Source organism: Telmatherina bonti (genome assembly GCF_933228915.1).
Source record: "Telmatherina bonti genome assembly, chromosome: 23".
NCBI classification, from domain to species: domain Eukaryota; kingdom Metazoa; phylum Chordata; class Actinopteri; order Atheriniformes; family Telmatherinidae; genus Telmatherina; species Telmatherina bonti.
In genome coordinates this window covers 16,524,573-16,540,051 of record NC_136632.1, presented here as the reverse complement: position 1 = coordinate 16,540,051, position 15,479 = coordinate 16,524,573, and the positions used below count along the sequence as shown (strand labels likewise).

Sequence of the window (15,479 nt, the reverse complement as noted above, 5' to 3'; positions counted from 1 at the left end):
CTAATTAAAAAATAAGTTTGGGAAGCTGTTTCAAATGTAATTAATAACACAATGATTTATTTCAATAATTATTCTTTTGAGATCCATCCTTTTGTTTTTAGCAACCTGCCTGTTTTATGTGTCACAATTTACAGACGTATCAAACCTTCTTTCTGTTTAACATAAGAATTTATGATTCTTTTACTTACATACCCTCAAAATAACTTAAACATTCACGACTCTGATCCTGTTTTTATGGAATGTTTCAATCTTTTAAGCAGTTTGGATTTTTAACACGTCACACCACCTCGTTAATACAGAAGACACAACCTGGACCTATTCTTGTGTTCTTTTTAAGTCTGGCCCCAAGTTATTGTTCTAATTTGAAGAATGTAGTATTCATGTGTTCCAGTTGTCCTCAGAACTTTGAATTCCAAGAAATTTCAACATCAGCAACTTAAAATAAGTTGGCGAAGCTGTGTAAAATGTAAATAAAAACATGATTTCTGAATTTTTTTTTTTTTTTTTTTTTTTTTTTTTAAGAGTTGTGCATTTGTTCTTAGCTACCCACCTGTTTTATGTGACATTTCACAAACTTCCCAAACAGGAAGAAGGTTTAGGAGGTCTGCTAACTGTGACAGGACTCACAATCCTTTTTTTCGGTTGAAAACAAGAATTTGATGACTTTTGACTTACATACACTCAAAAAAAATGTACACACTGACACCAACACCAATCCTCTTGTGATGGGATGTTTTAATCTGTCAAGCTGTTTGTATTTTTAACACCATGTCACACCGCCTCGTCTCTACAGTCTGGAACTGTTCTTGTGTTGTTTTTTTTTTTCTTCTGGCCCCAAATTATTGTTCTAATTCGAAGAATGTAGTATGCATGTGTTCCAGTTGTCCTCCGAACTTTGAGTTCCAAGAAATTTCAACATTTTCAAAAATGTCCTGGCATTCTGATGTCCAGGGACAACTAAAGATGTTTCAAAAGTAGACGAGAACACACGTACGGACCAGATCATATCATGAGAAAATGCCTGTGTCTGTAAGCGGTTGAAAAAGACTAGAAAACTTTCAAAATGACTTCTTGTATTTTAATATGCATGAACTGTTTTTTCCTTCAAAGAAAACAATGTAAAGCACTTTGAGTTGCTTTGTGGCATAAAAATGTGTTTTATAAATAAAGTTTGAAATGAGCAAATCTCAGAAACTCATGTAGATGCTGGAAGTGAAATAAAGAAACATAAAAAGCCATAAAATATGGTTTATAGAATTTGAATATCTTTAGATTTTATTTATTTTAGTCTTCCAACTTCTTTTCTGTTGAGGTTGTAATCAATAATAAAATAACCAGTTAAATTATATTTGTGTTGTCAGTCATATGGACGATGTGTTATACATTTTTAAGCGTGTTATCACATTATATGCTGTTGGTAAATTTGCTTTAGATAAACATCCATTCACAGTGTAGAAAAGCAACACCTGCATGCTGGACATCCAAGTTTTTTGTTTTCATTTGCACTCTACCAAGAGTGTACAGGTCAAGAGTTCTTCCTAACTACAATAAATCTGCATGTTAGGTTAACAGGACACTTTAAATTCTCCCTATTGAAGGAGAGTGCTTGTTTGCCCTCTATTGCAGGGATCCTCTATCCTGGTCCCCAAGGCCCGGTGTCCTGCAGGTTTTCCTGGTGTCCCTGCTGGAACACACCAGACTCAAACTCAGACAAACTCTGCATGCATCTGCTTAATACACATAGATTTGAATCAGGTGTGTTGCAGATGAGACACTTGGTCACTGGTCCTCGAGGACCTGGATTGAGGAGCCCTTTTCTAATAGACAGGTTACATGTCCAGAGAGTACCCTGCCTCCAAACTGCTACTAAGCTCCAGATTCCTCATGATGCTGAATTGGACTAAGCAGTATAGATAATGAGAGAGAAAAAACAAATGATGCATGTATTTAAGCCCAAAGCAAAGCCTGTATGAACAACAGTAGTTTCCTTCTTAAGGATCTAGGTCATATTGTGACCTGAAATTTGACAAACTGAACACACATAACCCCAAGGCAACTCAGAGTTGTTCAGTTTATGACATCAGTCTATTGTTGAATATAAAGAGATTCCTGAGACCTGACCTGTTGGAATGTAAAGCAATACTATATAGTTTTATGACCTTAAAACTCACTGCTTCTAACTTATTTTGATGGCATACTAAAATTCACCATGAACCTTCTACAAACCTTTGTTACCTGCAGCAACCCTGGGGTAGAGAAACAGCATTTCACAAATATGTGTTCAAGTACAGAGAAGCAAATCTGTTCCCCACCCCCCCACCAAAGACAAATTTGGCAAGAGAAATGTTACTTTTCTCATAAATAACATGCAAAAGTATGAACAATGAATTAAGTCACTTTCCAAAAAAAGATTTTATGTTTTTGCTCTATTGAAAAATATTGCAAATGTTTTGAATTACATTGATGAATTTGAATTATGCACAAAAGACAAGATGTTGTGGTAACAGCTCAAAATATTAATATAGTAAGTATGGAAAAAGAAAAATAGTTTTTCCTCTCATCTCAGAAACTTATTATAAAAAGGAATAATTACACAAAAATACCACACAACTGTAAATAGTCTTTATTTTCCGAAGCCCATTTACACTTTCTTCTAATTTGACCTCTTAGAAAAGAAAAAGCCGAATGAACTCCCTCTATATACATTAATTCACATATAAGAACAAGCATTATTATTACATTTGCTTACTGTACATATAAACATATGTTACAGTGGCCAAAAATATTTAAGGACAGTCATAAAAAGACAAAAAAAAAAGAATGTAGAAAGTTAAATAAAGCATTTAATTTATCAGTCGAAGTCATGTTATAGAGGACTAAAATGACTGTACACTAAAAACAGTTTTCTTCCAGGTGGAAGAAATATAAAATCAATCAGAAATGTATCAACAGAATACATAGTAATTATTCAAATACATTAATTAAAATTAAGAAACTGTGACAGAAGGTATACTTTGTTGAAACACAGTCAGGGCCTCAACCATACACTCAAAAGTACTTCAGAAGTACTTCAAAATTTTAAACATAACTTAAACCAGGAAGTCAATCAAAATCACTTACCCTCAAGTACACTTTTCTGAACTTTACCCTGCTCTAGTCCGACACTTCAAACTCGTATTAATCCATCTCAAACTGCTTCTCAATCTCTCACTCTAAACCCACCACTTTTAAACTGAAACTCTTACTGTAAGGTTAAAACAAGAGCTTTCACAGGCACGTGCAGCAAAATACATGTTCTTTTGCTGGTAATGTGTAGGAAACTCAGCAACAGGGTCATAACCTCAGCTTTTTGTTTTTTGTGTTTCGTAAACAAAAGCAAAGCCTTGCTTCACTACATTCCAAGTTCTTTTACTGAATTAAGAAACATCTTCACACTCCCATTGACAGTACTTCTATTTAAACAGGTATATAAACTGTCACCTTGAGAAAAAAAAAGCAGGAAAACAAATTGATGCAACAGTTTTTCTGGTTCTTTGTACTTGAAAAAGAATGAAGTGTACAAAAGGAACAAAAAAGATGTCAGCACTTTGGTGTTGGCTTATTAGATAACCAAGATATGAACTTGTTTTAATTTTGTTTTCTGTGAATCCTTTATCTTTTTATATGAGGGTTAAGAGAAATGACTGTGACAAGTCATTATTTATCAAACAAATTTGCAATCTTGCTCAAAATGCTGCTTTTAATGCCCCATCTTTTGTTTTAACCAGTCATTACCTCTTTTCCCCACTCCAATTACAACATTCAGCACTAAAATTGAGAACAATGGCTTAGAAATCTGACAGCCAACAAGGCCAAATTACATTTCTCCTACTGAGTGGTGGTAAATATAAAGTCTAACTGCAGCATTGTGTAATAATAAAGATGACTCCCAAACTTGGCGTCTGGTAGACAATCTAATGGTTTGGTCTTGTCAATAACAGCTCAGAGTTAATGTTGCGGTGAATTAAATCCCCCATCATGGCCGACATACCATGTGAGTGCAACCAAATTCTCTGCGCAACATTATGAATATGGAATGTCCAAATTTCTGTCGAACTAATTCTTTTCCCCAGGTTACATTTAGACAAAAATCCAAACGCCTAAACCAAATATAACTAAACATTTAAGTAAAAATTCCCCTCAAGTCAAATGGCTTTCCTGTATCACATCTCTAACTCTTAAACCTTACTTTGTTAGTAGTAAGGTTAGAAGTAAACAAGACACTCTCCTGCAACACATTTGTACCATCATAACCCTTCCCACTGAAACCTTCACCTCAACTACACAGAGAGAGGGGGAAAAAAAAAAAAAAAAAAAAAAAAAAAAATACTATGGCTATTCTGGTGGAAACATCCATGACTGCACAGTATGCTGAGTAGAATAAGGTTGGAACCAGTCACAAAGCAATCCAAAAGGTTTCTGGCATGATGTAGTTTGCATCACATGGGATTTGAGGACAGTATTGACTTCTTCATGTTGCCATTTGTTTCTGTTTACCATCTTGGTTCCTCAGCAAACAAAGCAGACTTTGTATTAAATTGGTCTTTAACTGGGTTGTCCGTTTGTGGATTTTGCCCATATTATATCAGATAAAGGAACTTCAGGCAATAAGATTAGTGTTTGGGTCACCTCTGCTTACTAGTTTACACTCAGAGAAATTCGAAGTGCCGTATAAATACAGTGTGATGATATAATGCCAGTTGATATTAGTGCAAATGTCCTGTCAATCTTGCCACGTGGGCTTCACATTAAAACAGGTCTAAAATCTGTCCTTCACACTCACAGTCACTACAAAAGTCCTGGTTAACAAAGGTGTCTCTGCAGATGATAAGATTATGATCAGTGCAGTCTTTACAGGAAAAGGACAGTGAGAACCTGTGGGAACTGAACATGACTCATGTCTAGCTCTTCTCAACACAGACCTCTAGAGGGCCCTCTGCAATCATCATAGGAGGGGGAGGGCAGCTTAGTTGGAGAAAGAGCAGGAGAAACAGGAAGAGGTGACATGAGGTGCTGCGTGGTTTTTTTTTTTTTTTTTATTCAGGTAAGTTCAGCTCAGCTGTTTCTGGTTTCATCTTGAAGTACTGGTTGAAGCGCAGGACTGCATATCTGAGGGTAGATGCACAGAAAGGCAGTGTCAGCACTGAGATAATAATGTACATGACATGTAAACTAGTTGGATGCAACTATTAAAATATCAGACCCTTTAAGCACACCGTGCACTTAACAGATCATTTCCATTTGGATTACTAACATTTGATTGTGTAAAATATAATGAATATGCTAAAAAAAAAAAAAAAAGAAAACCAAAACACTCATAATGCTGTCATTGCTATTTTATTTAAAGATATAAACATACCCCAAGAAGTCAAAGTCAATGGTGGAGAACTTGGCCTGAATCAGAGCCCAGAGTCCCCAGAAGAAGTGAGAGGCCTGAGCACAAAATAAATAAAGGGCAAGATGTTACCAAGGATTAAAGCATGTACTTACTGTCTTATGTAAATGTTGTGTCAGTTATTTCAACACAAAGCCAGCAGAAGCCCTATAGCAACAACACATGGTTGACACAGGCACAATGGCTTAATCGGCCCATCCTCCACACTGCCCTCTTTTTTCCCCTCTTCACAATAAAACAATGCAGAAAGCCTCAAAGGAGAGCACTGCAAATTAAGAAGGCTGACTCAGCAAGTGTGTCAAAACCATCTAATCTTGCATTTGGAACAGGTAGTGATGTTCTTAGCTCGCATCATTCTGTGCTCTCCTTTGCCCACACTGCCTTTTTGTTTGATGGAGCCCCACAAATCATAGAAAGGTCAACTTGAGACCCAAACACTTGCTGCAATCTGCAATCGTCGGGTTTAAAGACTTTACTGACAGGAATGCAGAGTAGAGCATTAAAGCAACAGTAGCAATACGGTACTAGCCTTTATTGGCACTTGAATGAACTTAATCTGGTATCATTTCCAGTTTCAGAGAAAATGTTTACATTTAAAATAAGTCCAAGTGTCTCCCTCCCTTGTATCCAGTTACACGTTTGTTTTGCTGATAGTTTCCAGGAAGAAGGCCATCTTCAAGGCCCATGAAAGGAATGTTTAGCTGAAAATACAATCTGGGTCAACAAAGACGCATTACTGGTTAAGTAGTACTGCCTGTTAATGTTAGCAGTACTACCTCACTTAATAATGAAATGGCTCATACACAGCTGAATTAAAATCAGAAACTAGAAACACATACAACTCAAGTTACTGCACTTCTGTGAGGGGGGAGGAGACTAGGCAGTTGGAGATAAGATTTGTTGTAATTTTAATCTTGTTTAAAAAACTTGGATCAATAAAAATACTTACAAGGGCAAATTTGTTGACTTGGACATATAAAATTTCCACCTCTCTGTCAGTGACTGGACCACCTTGCCCTTTATGCTCTTTATAAGCCTCCAAGTAAGAGCGAAGCCACAGTAGTTGAAAGTCCCGCTCTGGGTAGTGGCTATAGTCCACTTCATTCAAGCCTTAAAAAGCAAAAAACAAACAAAAAAACCCCACTCAATTAAGTGTATTTACATCAGAACAGCACAATAAATATACACACATCTAGAAAATTATCTGAGTAAACTGCCTCATATGGCTTAACCTTCTTACCAGCAAACTCATTGAAATGATTCCCGATGTCAAAGGCTTGGTAATTGTACCCAGCATACTCGTAGTCAATGAACTTTACACTTCCTGGAGACAAAGGAGGAATTGTTTAGACATAGTTACCAACAACACAAATCCAATGATAATGCAGTTTTTCCCTTTGATAACTCATCAGGGCTCTTTATTTCATACCCTATAATTCTTTGTGTCCAAGTGGACCAACTAGTTAGGTAACCAATCATAGGGGGCAAGGAGTAAGAGTTTGCATTTTGAGAGGTGAAAAGAAAATCAAGACAAGAATATTCTGAAGTTTTCTTCTGCCTACCTTATGAGAAAAATGGCTTTTGGGTCAATAAAAACTCTGTTGTTTCAACTTGAAAGGTCAATATGAATGGGTATACTTGTGGTTAAAGACGCTTCAGTTTAATAAAAAAAAAAGAAGTCTAAACTTTAAGTTTACATCTATTTTACCTAAAGCCAACAAAACATCTACAAGGGAAATAACACAAAAAGTACCAAGAGAAAATCTTACATATTTTCAAACAGGTTATCAACTGAGTAAAAACTGAATCCACCCCCCCCCACCCCATTAAAAGAAAATGTACACAAATAAATTATGCAGCTGGGATATGTTATAGATGGAAATGTCCTGAGTCTGATGCAACACATGGAGCAGAAACAAAAGTCAGGCAGGAAATGGGTAGAATTGGATTTTCAGAGTGTACTTGTTTTGAATGCATGCAGAGAATTATATTCCATTTTCTCAGAACTCAGTTCTGAGGAAATGTACAAGAAAAGAAAGAAAAAAAGTGGATAGAAAAGCAAAGGGACGATTGAGACATACAAAAATGTAAAGAGACAATAAAGGAGCATTCAGAAAAATCCAGTGAGCAGTCCAGACAACACACGATTTGATTTTCACTTCCCAATAACTTCAATTTCTTGCTGAAAACACACCTATAGACTGAGAATTAAGTGAAGTTTCAACCCCATCCGTCTGAGCATATGCTCTTGTGATTTTCATGACATTAAAATGAATCCAAAAGCCAAACACTGGCTTAGGTATTGAGTTCATTAGATACGTGCCGAAAAACTGGATTTCAGCAGTCGTCTCTTAAAAGTTTTAATCAGGAAGGGGAAGTTCAAAGACTGTATTACTGACTGACTGCAGTCACTTGAAAAGTAAAAATGTCTGCATCAGCAATGAACAAAGACAAAAAGAAGTCATGAGATGACAGATCTCAAAATCCAAACCCTTACTTACACAAGCCCACTGTTACACAAATATTCGCAAAAAAATCCTTGTGAAGGATACATCCAATTACTTTCAATTCTTTTGTTTTTGATCTGGGTTAACCTCTTTGCCCTGTCGTAGGAAAAATTTGCTTTTGAGGTGGTGCTGGACTACAGAGAAAGACACTGAGGTGGGTTACCAGCCGGCGTGTAGGTCCTAGCGGGACACAACTGAACACCTCCAGGCAGTGGCTATAGCCCCCCTGTGCAGCAGATGAAAAGGTTTGGGCAAACATCTTTCACACATGCTCACTCTCTCACTGACATTTGTCTTTAATCCATTCTTTCTCACACACCCAACGTCGAAACATCAGGGCCTGCTGCCAAACTCCCATTACCCTCCCACCCTCACCTTCCTGCACGACACTCCCCTCAAATACTTCCACCCTATTGGTTGCCACATCAGTCCAATAGCAGGACATCTGTTAGGACAGAACTACATCTTTAAGAGGCTTTTGAAAGGCTGTGGTACTGCTGTTTCTTTCTTTTTTCTTTTTATTTTTTTATTATGTATCTTCTTAGGACCAAATATATTTATTTTTACTTTTGTTAACATTTATCCAAGGGGAGAAAAGCAGGAAAACAAATGGCCTGTGTTGGAGGTTGGAAGAAAAAAAAACCAGTAAAACGAAATGTGAGACTTGGAAGCATCCCCAAAAACACTTCCAAAAGAGATACTACTGCCACCTCTTGTGTGCAGTTTTATCTGTACAGGAAGTGGTAACATCTTCTTGTCACAGTGGGCAGACAAGTAGTTTCAATTCAGCAACTACAGCTAAACAGAAGTGACAGGAAACAGCATTCAAACTACTTGTATGTTTTCATACGAACTCTACAAAAGGCTGCAAGTATAGTGTCAGAAGCATTGCATTTACAAAATTATGGTTATGGATTGGAGCAAAAGTTCATAAATGATCTCTTGGATTCAGTTTCATTGCAACTCTCATTTCGGGGTGTGCTCTGGTTGCATTTGCATGGGTACATGCACACACATGCACAAACAAAAAAAGCATCTCAATGGTAGAAGTGGGATCAGGGGAAAATGTTTCCCATTAAATCTTTTAATAAATAAAACTGAGGAGATGATATCAGCCTTATTTGTCAAGATGAATGAAGTCTAAAACATGGTTCTGCAAATGTGCAAAATACACATCTCTCTTACACTTCTCACATAATTTACATGTCTGTGCAAGAGATATACAGACTATAACTGATGTCTGTAACATGTGCACTCCAGGACATCTCAAAACTGGCTGATTATAACTTTCCCTGTTGAACCAGTTGGTGTCCATTGAAGGGGATTCTGTGGGTGGGAAACTGACTCTTTGGCCAGCTATACTTTGCCAAATACATTTTCAAATTATCAAATTTTGCAGAAGCATGTTTTAGCTTTCAAGGATAAGGTTGATAATATTCTGTCATTCCAATGACAACTATTCCCAGACAAGATCAGAACCAATGAACAATTTTATTCCTGTCAAGTTTCCAGTAAATCTTAAACTTAAATGCTTGCCACAAATGTTTTATGAAGTTTGAGCTATGAATTTTTTTCAAAGAATAGATTTTTTTTATTAAAAAGGCAGGTTTTCATGAGACTATTGAAACTTATTGTTTTTACCCAAATGTATCTCAAACTGGTAAATTTGCTAAAAACTATAATGGCTGCAGACAACTTCACATTTGATGCAATAAGTGTTAACAGCTGTAGGATGGTGTTGTTGACTAAAGAGTTTAGCTCACTGGTAATACTTTTAATAGTCCCTTGACCATCAGGAAGCTTTACATGCATCCTATAAATACGAACGAGTTGGACCAGTCGGTGCTGGTTTGGATCTTGTTTCAGGGTGGGTTATCAACAGAAAAACAGAATATCATACCATCAGCTTTTCAAACATATGGTGTTCCCCGTGATTATATTAATGGCACAAAATTAAAAGTTAGTTATTTACAGTAGATAAACCAAAACAACTGTCTACAAACTAGCTTTATAAGTAGCCTGACAGACAACTGGTTGCTGTGTAGCATTATAGGATAATAGGCAGGTAAGTGGGGTCCTACTGCTGCCATGAACTCATCCCGATTAGCCTGAGCAGGGGGCAGACTATGCAAGTGCCCTCAGAGCCGCCTGTGCATGAGGTTTGTCTTCATTCAGGGCGGTGCAGGGGGCCGCAGCCTCCGCTGTCATTCCTAGGGGAGAAAGGCTAGACACAAGGAGCTGTGAGAATGGACTCGCCCCTCATCCCAAACTGATGAGGGGGGTTGACAGCTCTGATACCCTCCCTTTAAAACAAATCCACCACCCTCCCAAACACACATGTCAAAAAGAAAAGGCTGTGTTATCCTAGTCCCTTGCTTGAATTCTTCTTATTCATTTGTGGCACATTTAATGAATTAAAAACTGATTTGGACAATTGTACTGATGTGCCACATGGACACACCGATAATTACAGTTGTTCAATGCAAAAGTATGCCAATAACTTAACCAGAGGACAGGCTGTTTGACATTTGTTCTGATAGCAGTTAGAACCTAATATAAACCGTGGTATTTGTGAAAAATGAAACAGATCCGATGGATTTGGGAAGAAGAATGAACTCTAAATGAGTAAAGCTTTCACACTGCATCAGTTTAAAATCCAATTAGTTTGTTTCACAGAAATTTGAGACATATTCAGTATTTAAAATGCCTTCTCATAAGGAAAAGGATTCTGGTCAGATTTATTTGTAGCAGGTGGTATTAGGATTAAAAGGCAATGTGCCTTCAAGTGAGAAAAAGGACTTAATCTACAGAATTAAAACAACTGGATTGTGATGTCTGACTGTTCCAATTCTACACTTGCAGCCTAATAAAAAACACACTGGCAAGAACTGAAGCATGCAACTGCAACTGAATGAGCCCGCTTATTGCAGTCCTACATGAGTGAATCAACACAGCAGATCACACAATTCATCTTGATCACAGTAATATTTTGACTTAATTTATGCAGTTATACTCACCTTCCCTCCGATTATAGATGATGTTTTTGCAGAGAAGATCATTGTGGCAGAAAACTACAGGGGAACCCAGCGAAGACAAGCTTTGCTGGAGCCACATTAGCTCTTTTCGGAGGCACTGTGGGCTGGGAACCTCCATATTCAACCTGGAGAAGGGCAAAGAGAGAGTCATACAAACAGAGTATATGAAGAAGTTGGTGTATGAATGGACTGGCAGATGGAGGTGGGGTCAGTCTGTGTGGTGAACCTTAAATTAAATTTTAAAAAAAAAACCCAGGGATGGAAAATGAAAACAGTTAAGAAGGGAGAGCGAAATAAAATCTTTTGAGGAAATATTCATCTGAAGACATCCATGTCACCCATCGGGGGATGTGTATCGCAACGATCATCTCATTGTGATGGAATATTCTGCTTGGAAAGCTCATGTCGAAGCTTTCTGTGGGATGTTACTTTGAGATAAAACTGTAACAGTTTACACAAGCTATCCTAAGCATTTCCTCTTCAGCAGGGGTGTGCAAAGTCAATCCACAAGGACCGCTGTCCTCCAGATTCTCAGTGTATTCCTGCTCCAACATACCTGTCGGAAAATAACTCAGTCATTTTGCCAAATGTCATTGGCTCTTAGATCCATTTAATGTAAGGCAGGTGTGTTGGAACAGGGATAGAACAAAAACCTGCAAATTGGACCAGAACTGGACACGCCTGCCCCACAGTGTCAACATTTAACTGTCTGTCATTTCAATCAACATAGTACAAGGCTGCAGTTTGTTTTGGAATTATCTTTTAATGCCAATGTTCAACAGGGCAAATGTCGTTGCCAAAGCAACCCTCAGATGATGGTACCAAAGTGTGCACGCGCAAACCTGAGGGATTGTGAATGCCACTGTTTTCAAGTAACCCTGAAGAGATTGCTTAACGAATTCAGTGCTGAACAAGATGCACATAAATACTTGTTTTCTCACCATTATTCTTGGGGTTGCTTAGACAATTTGTGACTCAGAAAGAGGCATTTACAATCAGAACGCTGCTCAGTTTTTAATTGGTATTTTGATTTTGATAATTTACAGAATTTAAGTCCATTCTGATGTGTGTGGCTGAATTATTGGTCACCGAGAACCTGCAAGTAAGTCAAATATAAAAACATTTTCCTTTCATCTACAACTGAACAGATTATTCCTAAAGCCATTTCACATTCATCACAGTTAAATTGCCACTGAACTGGCCCTTATTTCTAGTCATGCCTTATGACAAAGTAACCCAGAGTTTAGTCAACTCCACACATGTGACAATCTACCACCTTCAAAACTTTCAAGGCTTCAGACTAATTTTTTTGTATTAGTCTCTATTTAACTTGGGCACTTGAGCAAAAAAGTGAGGTACACAACCATTTTTACTGTATCTCTCTGCAGCTCCTCTCATACACTTGAACTATCTTTTGATAATTGCACATAGTTGTTGTTACTGATAACTGCTAGCTTCACTGAACTGAATGAAAACAGACATTTTTAACTTGGCTTAAGAGGTTTCTGCTTTTTGCTAAATTTTATTCAACAGATTTACATTTAATATTTTTCATGATAATTATCTTCTACATCGACTTGAATTTGGTGAAAGGCAACTCCTTGTTGGCAGTATTACATGCCATGTTTTGTCTGCTGAAACACCCAGATTTTTTTTTAAATTCTGTTTTCTTTCTTTTTCATTTAAATATTTAGCAGCTTCTCACATTAGCAGTTTTGACAAGTGTTATGAATATTTATTTATCTGTTATATATCCTCACCTGTCATTCTGCGCAGGCTCCTGAAAGTACTGGGAGATGAGAGCAAAGTACTTCCCAATCTTCAGCCACAGATCAGACTGAGGTATCCAGCCATTGTGAGCATGAATGGCATGGTACTTGGCCAACTGTCTGGCAATGAGCCTTCAGAACAAAAACACAAAGAAAGAACACAAACAAACAAACAAAAATGAACAAGATTTAAATTTAATTAACAAATTTATATAAGGGTACAAATTAAGCAGTAATGAGGAAACAAAGATATCATCAATCATATTATTCCATGTTGTGCTTATTTTAAAGTTGAAATTAATAAACAGCATAACTCCTTTAGTGTGTTGTGAATGAGGAACATAAAAATGGAAAGAGACTGCAAAAGGAAAGGGAAGAAAATACAAGAGTATCAAAATTTAATTTGGAAGAGCTAGGGAACAAAAGCATTTTCATAAACTCTTAAAAAAGTGTTGAAGGGCTATGGTGATAAGAGTTTGCATGCCTATGTGACTGTGAGTCATTTATGCAAATCTAGCCTCAGGATGATAGAAGAGACAGGTGAAATACTTGACTCTTTATAATCATGCAAATGTTATGGTCGATGGCAGAGCTTCAAAAGTCTTTACCTGAAAACAGGCTGGCTGCGTATGTGCGCAGGCTCAAGAGCAGTTCCTTGCAGAAATTCATAGCAGAGACCATTGTTGAAGGTACAATAAAGGCGGGGGGCACAGCGATGCGCGTGTAGCACTCTGAAACTTTTCACCTCATTTTCCCTATCGACCAGCAGTTCGGTTTTGTTGCCATAAATGCGAACCAGCACCACATCCTGCATGACTGCACCAACGTAGCAGCCAAGTAGTTTGTTGGTTATTCCATCTGTGAAGATCTACAGATATGGGAACAGGGATAAAGAATGCTTGAATCAGGGAATAACAAATTGTCTAAACTAAAGATGCATGTGATAACATGGATGAAATTAAATGAAAAATACTTTATTCTTCCAAAAGGGAAATTTTAAATTACATCATAAAATAGTACACAATACTATTTAAAAACAACAACAACAACAAAAAAAACTTTCATGGTGCTGACTCTTACATAAGCCTAAAGAGTGGACAGGACTTAGCAAACACCTGTAACTCAAAGGGGACTGAATGTAGTGACAAACGTGATTTTGGACCCGTTTCCAGTGCAGGCCAAAACATATTGGTGAAAGGGTGGGATTCCAACATACCATCCCTAATTGTTCACTCTATCTGGGATAGACTGAGAATGACAAGACTGTGAGGAATTTTATTTTGCACGTGGAAGCAATGACTGGCATTTGCTGACTTCCCACTTCGTTTCATTGAGGAATATAGGCAAAGGCGGCAAGGCATGTGACCAGCTTCTATACTGGCTGTATTTACCAAGCCAGGCCAGACCTCCCAGTTTATAACTAGAAAGAAAAAAGATCACACTCTAGGTGGTTGTAAGGGTTTTGAGATAGTGAACTAGTCTCACAGCATTTATCTACGACAAGGCCAATAAAAGTAATAAAGTCCTGGTTGACTTTAACAGACTAATAAGCACTTTTATAGGATTAGATGAAGTCACTCATGCTCAGGAGACGTGCTGTTCTTATTCCAGAAATTTCCAAAATTACCTCGAAATACTTCTCAATGGCGAAAATCCCCTTTAATGTTTGGCATAAAGCGATATACAGATCTATAACATCTCCAAGTTGTTATTTCACATGTTCACGACGCCAAACTGATGCAGTTGCTATTTGTTCAGGCAAAATGTAAACCCTAACCTAGAATAACCAAGCATTTCCCTAGAGGCAACTATTTATAATGGGTGTAGTGTGAATTAAAATGTGAACGATGACTTTACAATGACAAGAATACAACTACTCCACTCCATTAAACAAAATGATGTAACAATGCGGTTTGACGTCAACTACAAGAATCAAATTAAAGGCTTGGAGCTCGCGAGACCTAACAGGAAACACCTTGCTAGCTGGCGTCATTTTTAGCCCCGAACAACGATTTGTACTAAGACATTGGGAGTCGAGAGGAATTAGAAACACGATAAATATAATACAAAGTACATTTACAAGGAAACGTTATGAAGTGAAACCGACGGTACCTTCATTTTGACCTCGGACGGCTTCCAACTCGGTCTCAGCTCCTTCATTAGCTGCAGTGCGCCAGTTCTGCAGTCGCTCTCGTCAACTGTCACGTCTATTTTGGGCACGGCGGGTGCCTCGTCCGGTACGTGAATGTAATTAGCCATGGCTACAACAAAGTACCTTGATAGATCTTACACAAGTTAGAAAGCAATGTAAAGCTCGTAGGCAAACTGCGGTACGTATGAGTGTAAGTGAAGAACTGCGGGTGTATTATCCTTGTACGTAGTGAGCGGCAACGCCTTTCGGAAAATCCCACCCATCTGAAAAAAAGAAAAAGAAACGCTCTCCTGATGCATGCTGGTCGGTCGAATGACTCATTCGAAGCGCTTGTTAACAGTACCGGCGTACACCGCCGGAGCTTACACATTCTGTATGTCTTTTTAAAAAAAAAAAAAAAAAACCACAATACAATGAAAATCATATTGGTTAACCTATTTAATCTTATAAATATTCAAATAAATTACTATATAACGCTAATGAATGGGAACAAAGTCTTAATATCAAATTACCCTACATTTTTTCTGTTACTCAAGGTTTTACACCCGAACGTACACTTAAAGGTGACGTACAAATCGCTCT

At 37.6% G+C, this 15,479-nt stretch overlaps 1 protein-coding gene across 1 annotated transcript; it reads right to left on the bottom strand.

The window, feature by feature from the left end:
• Positions 1-2,641: 2,641 nt before the first annotated feature.
• On the bottom strand, positions 2,642-15,145 carry etnk1 (ethanolamine kinase 1). The gene is made up of 8 exons (XM_079263103.1): positions 14,858-15,145; positions 13,354-13,613; positions 12,737-12,877; positions 10,959-11,101; positions 6,675-6,758; positions 6,384-6,544; positions 5,399-5,472; positions 2,642-5,148 (listed from the first exon to the last, which is right to left on the bottom strand). The coding sequence occupies exons 1-8, from the start codon at positions 15,002-15,004 to the stop codon at positions 5,076-5,078; spliced, it is 1,083 nt and encodes a 360-aa protein (XP_079119229.1). The 5' UTR covers positions 15,005-15,145; the 3' UTR covers positions 2,642-5,075.
• Positions 15,146-15,479: the final 334 nt, after the last annotated feature.

Excerpts from the sequence above, each read along its gene's own strand:
- etnk1 (XM_079263103.1), bottom strand. The coding sequence starts at position 15,004 with ATGGCTAATTACATTCACGTACCGGACGAGGCACCCGCCGTGCCCAAA. Across the intron at positions 6,545-6,674 it reads TCATTTCAATGAGTTTGCTG|GCTTGAATGAAGTGGACTAT; the intron begins GTAAGAAGGTTA and ends TTGCTTTTTAAG. Across the intron at positions 5,149-5,398 it reads ATTGACTTTGACTTCTTGGG|ATATGCAGTCCTGCGCTTCA; the intron begins GTATGTTTATAT and ends ATCTACCCTCAG.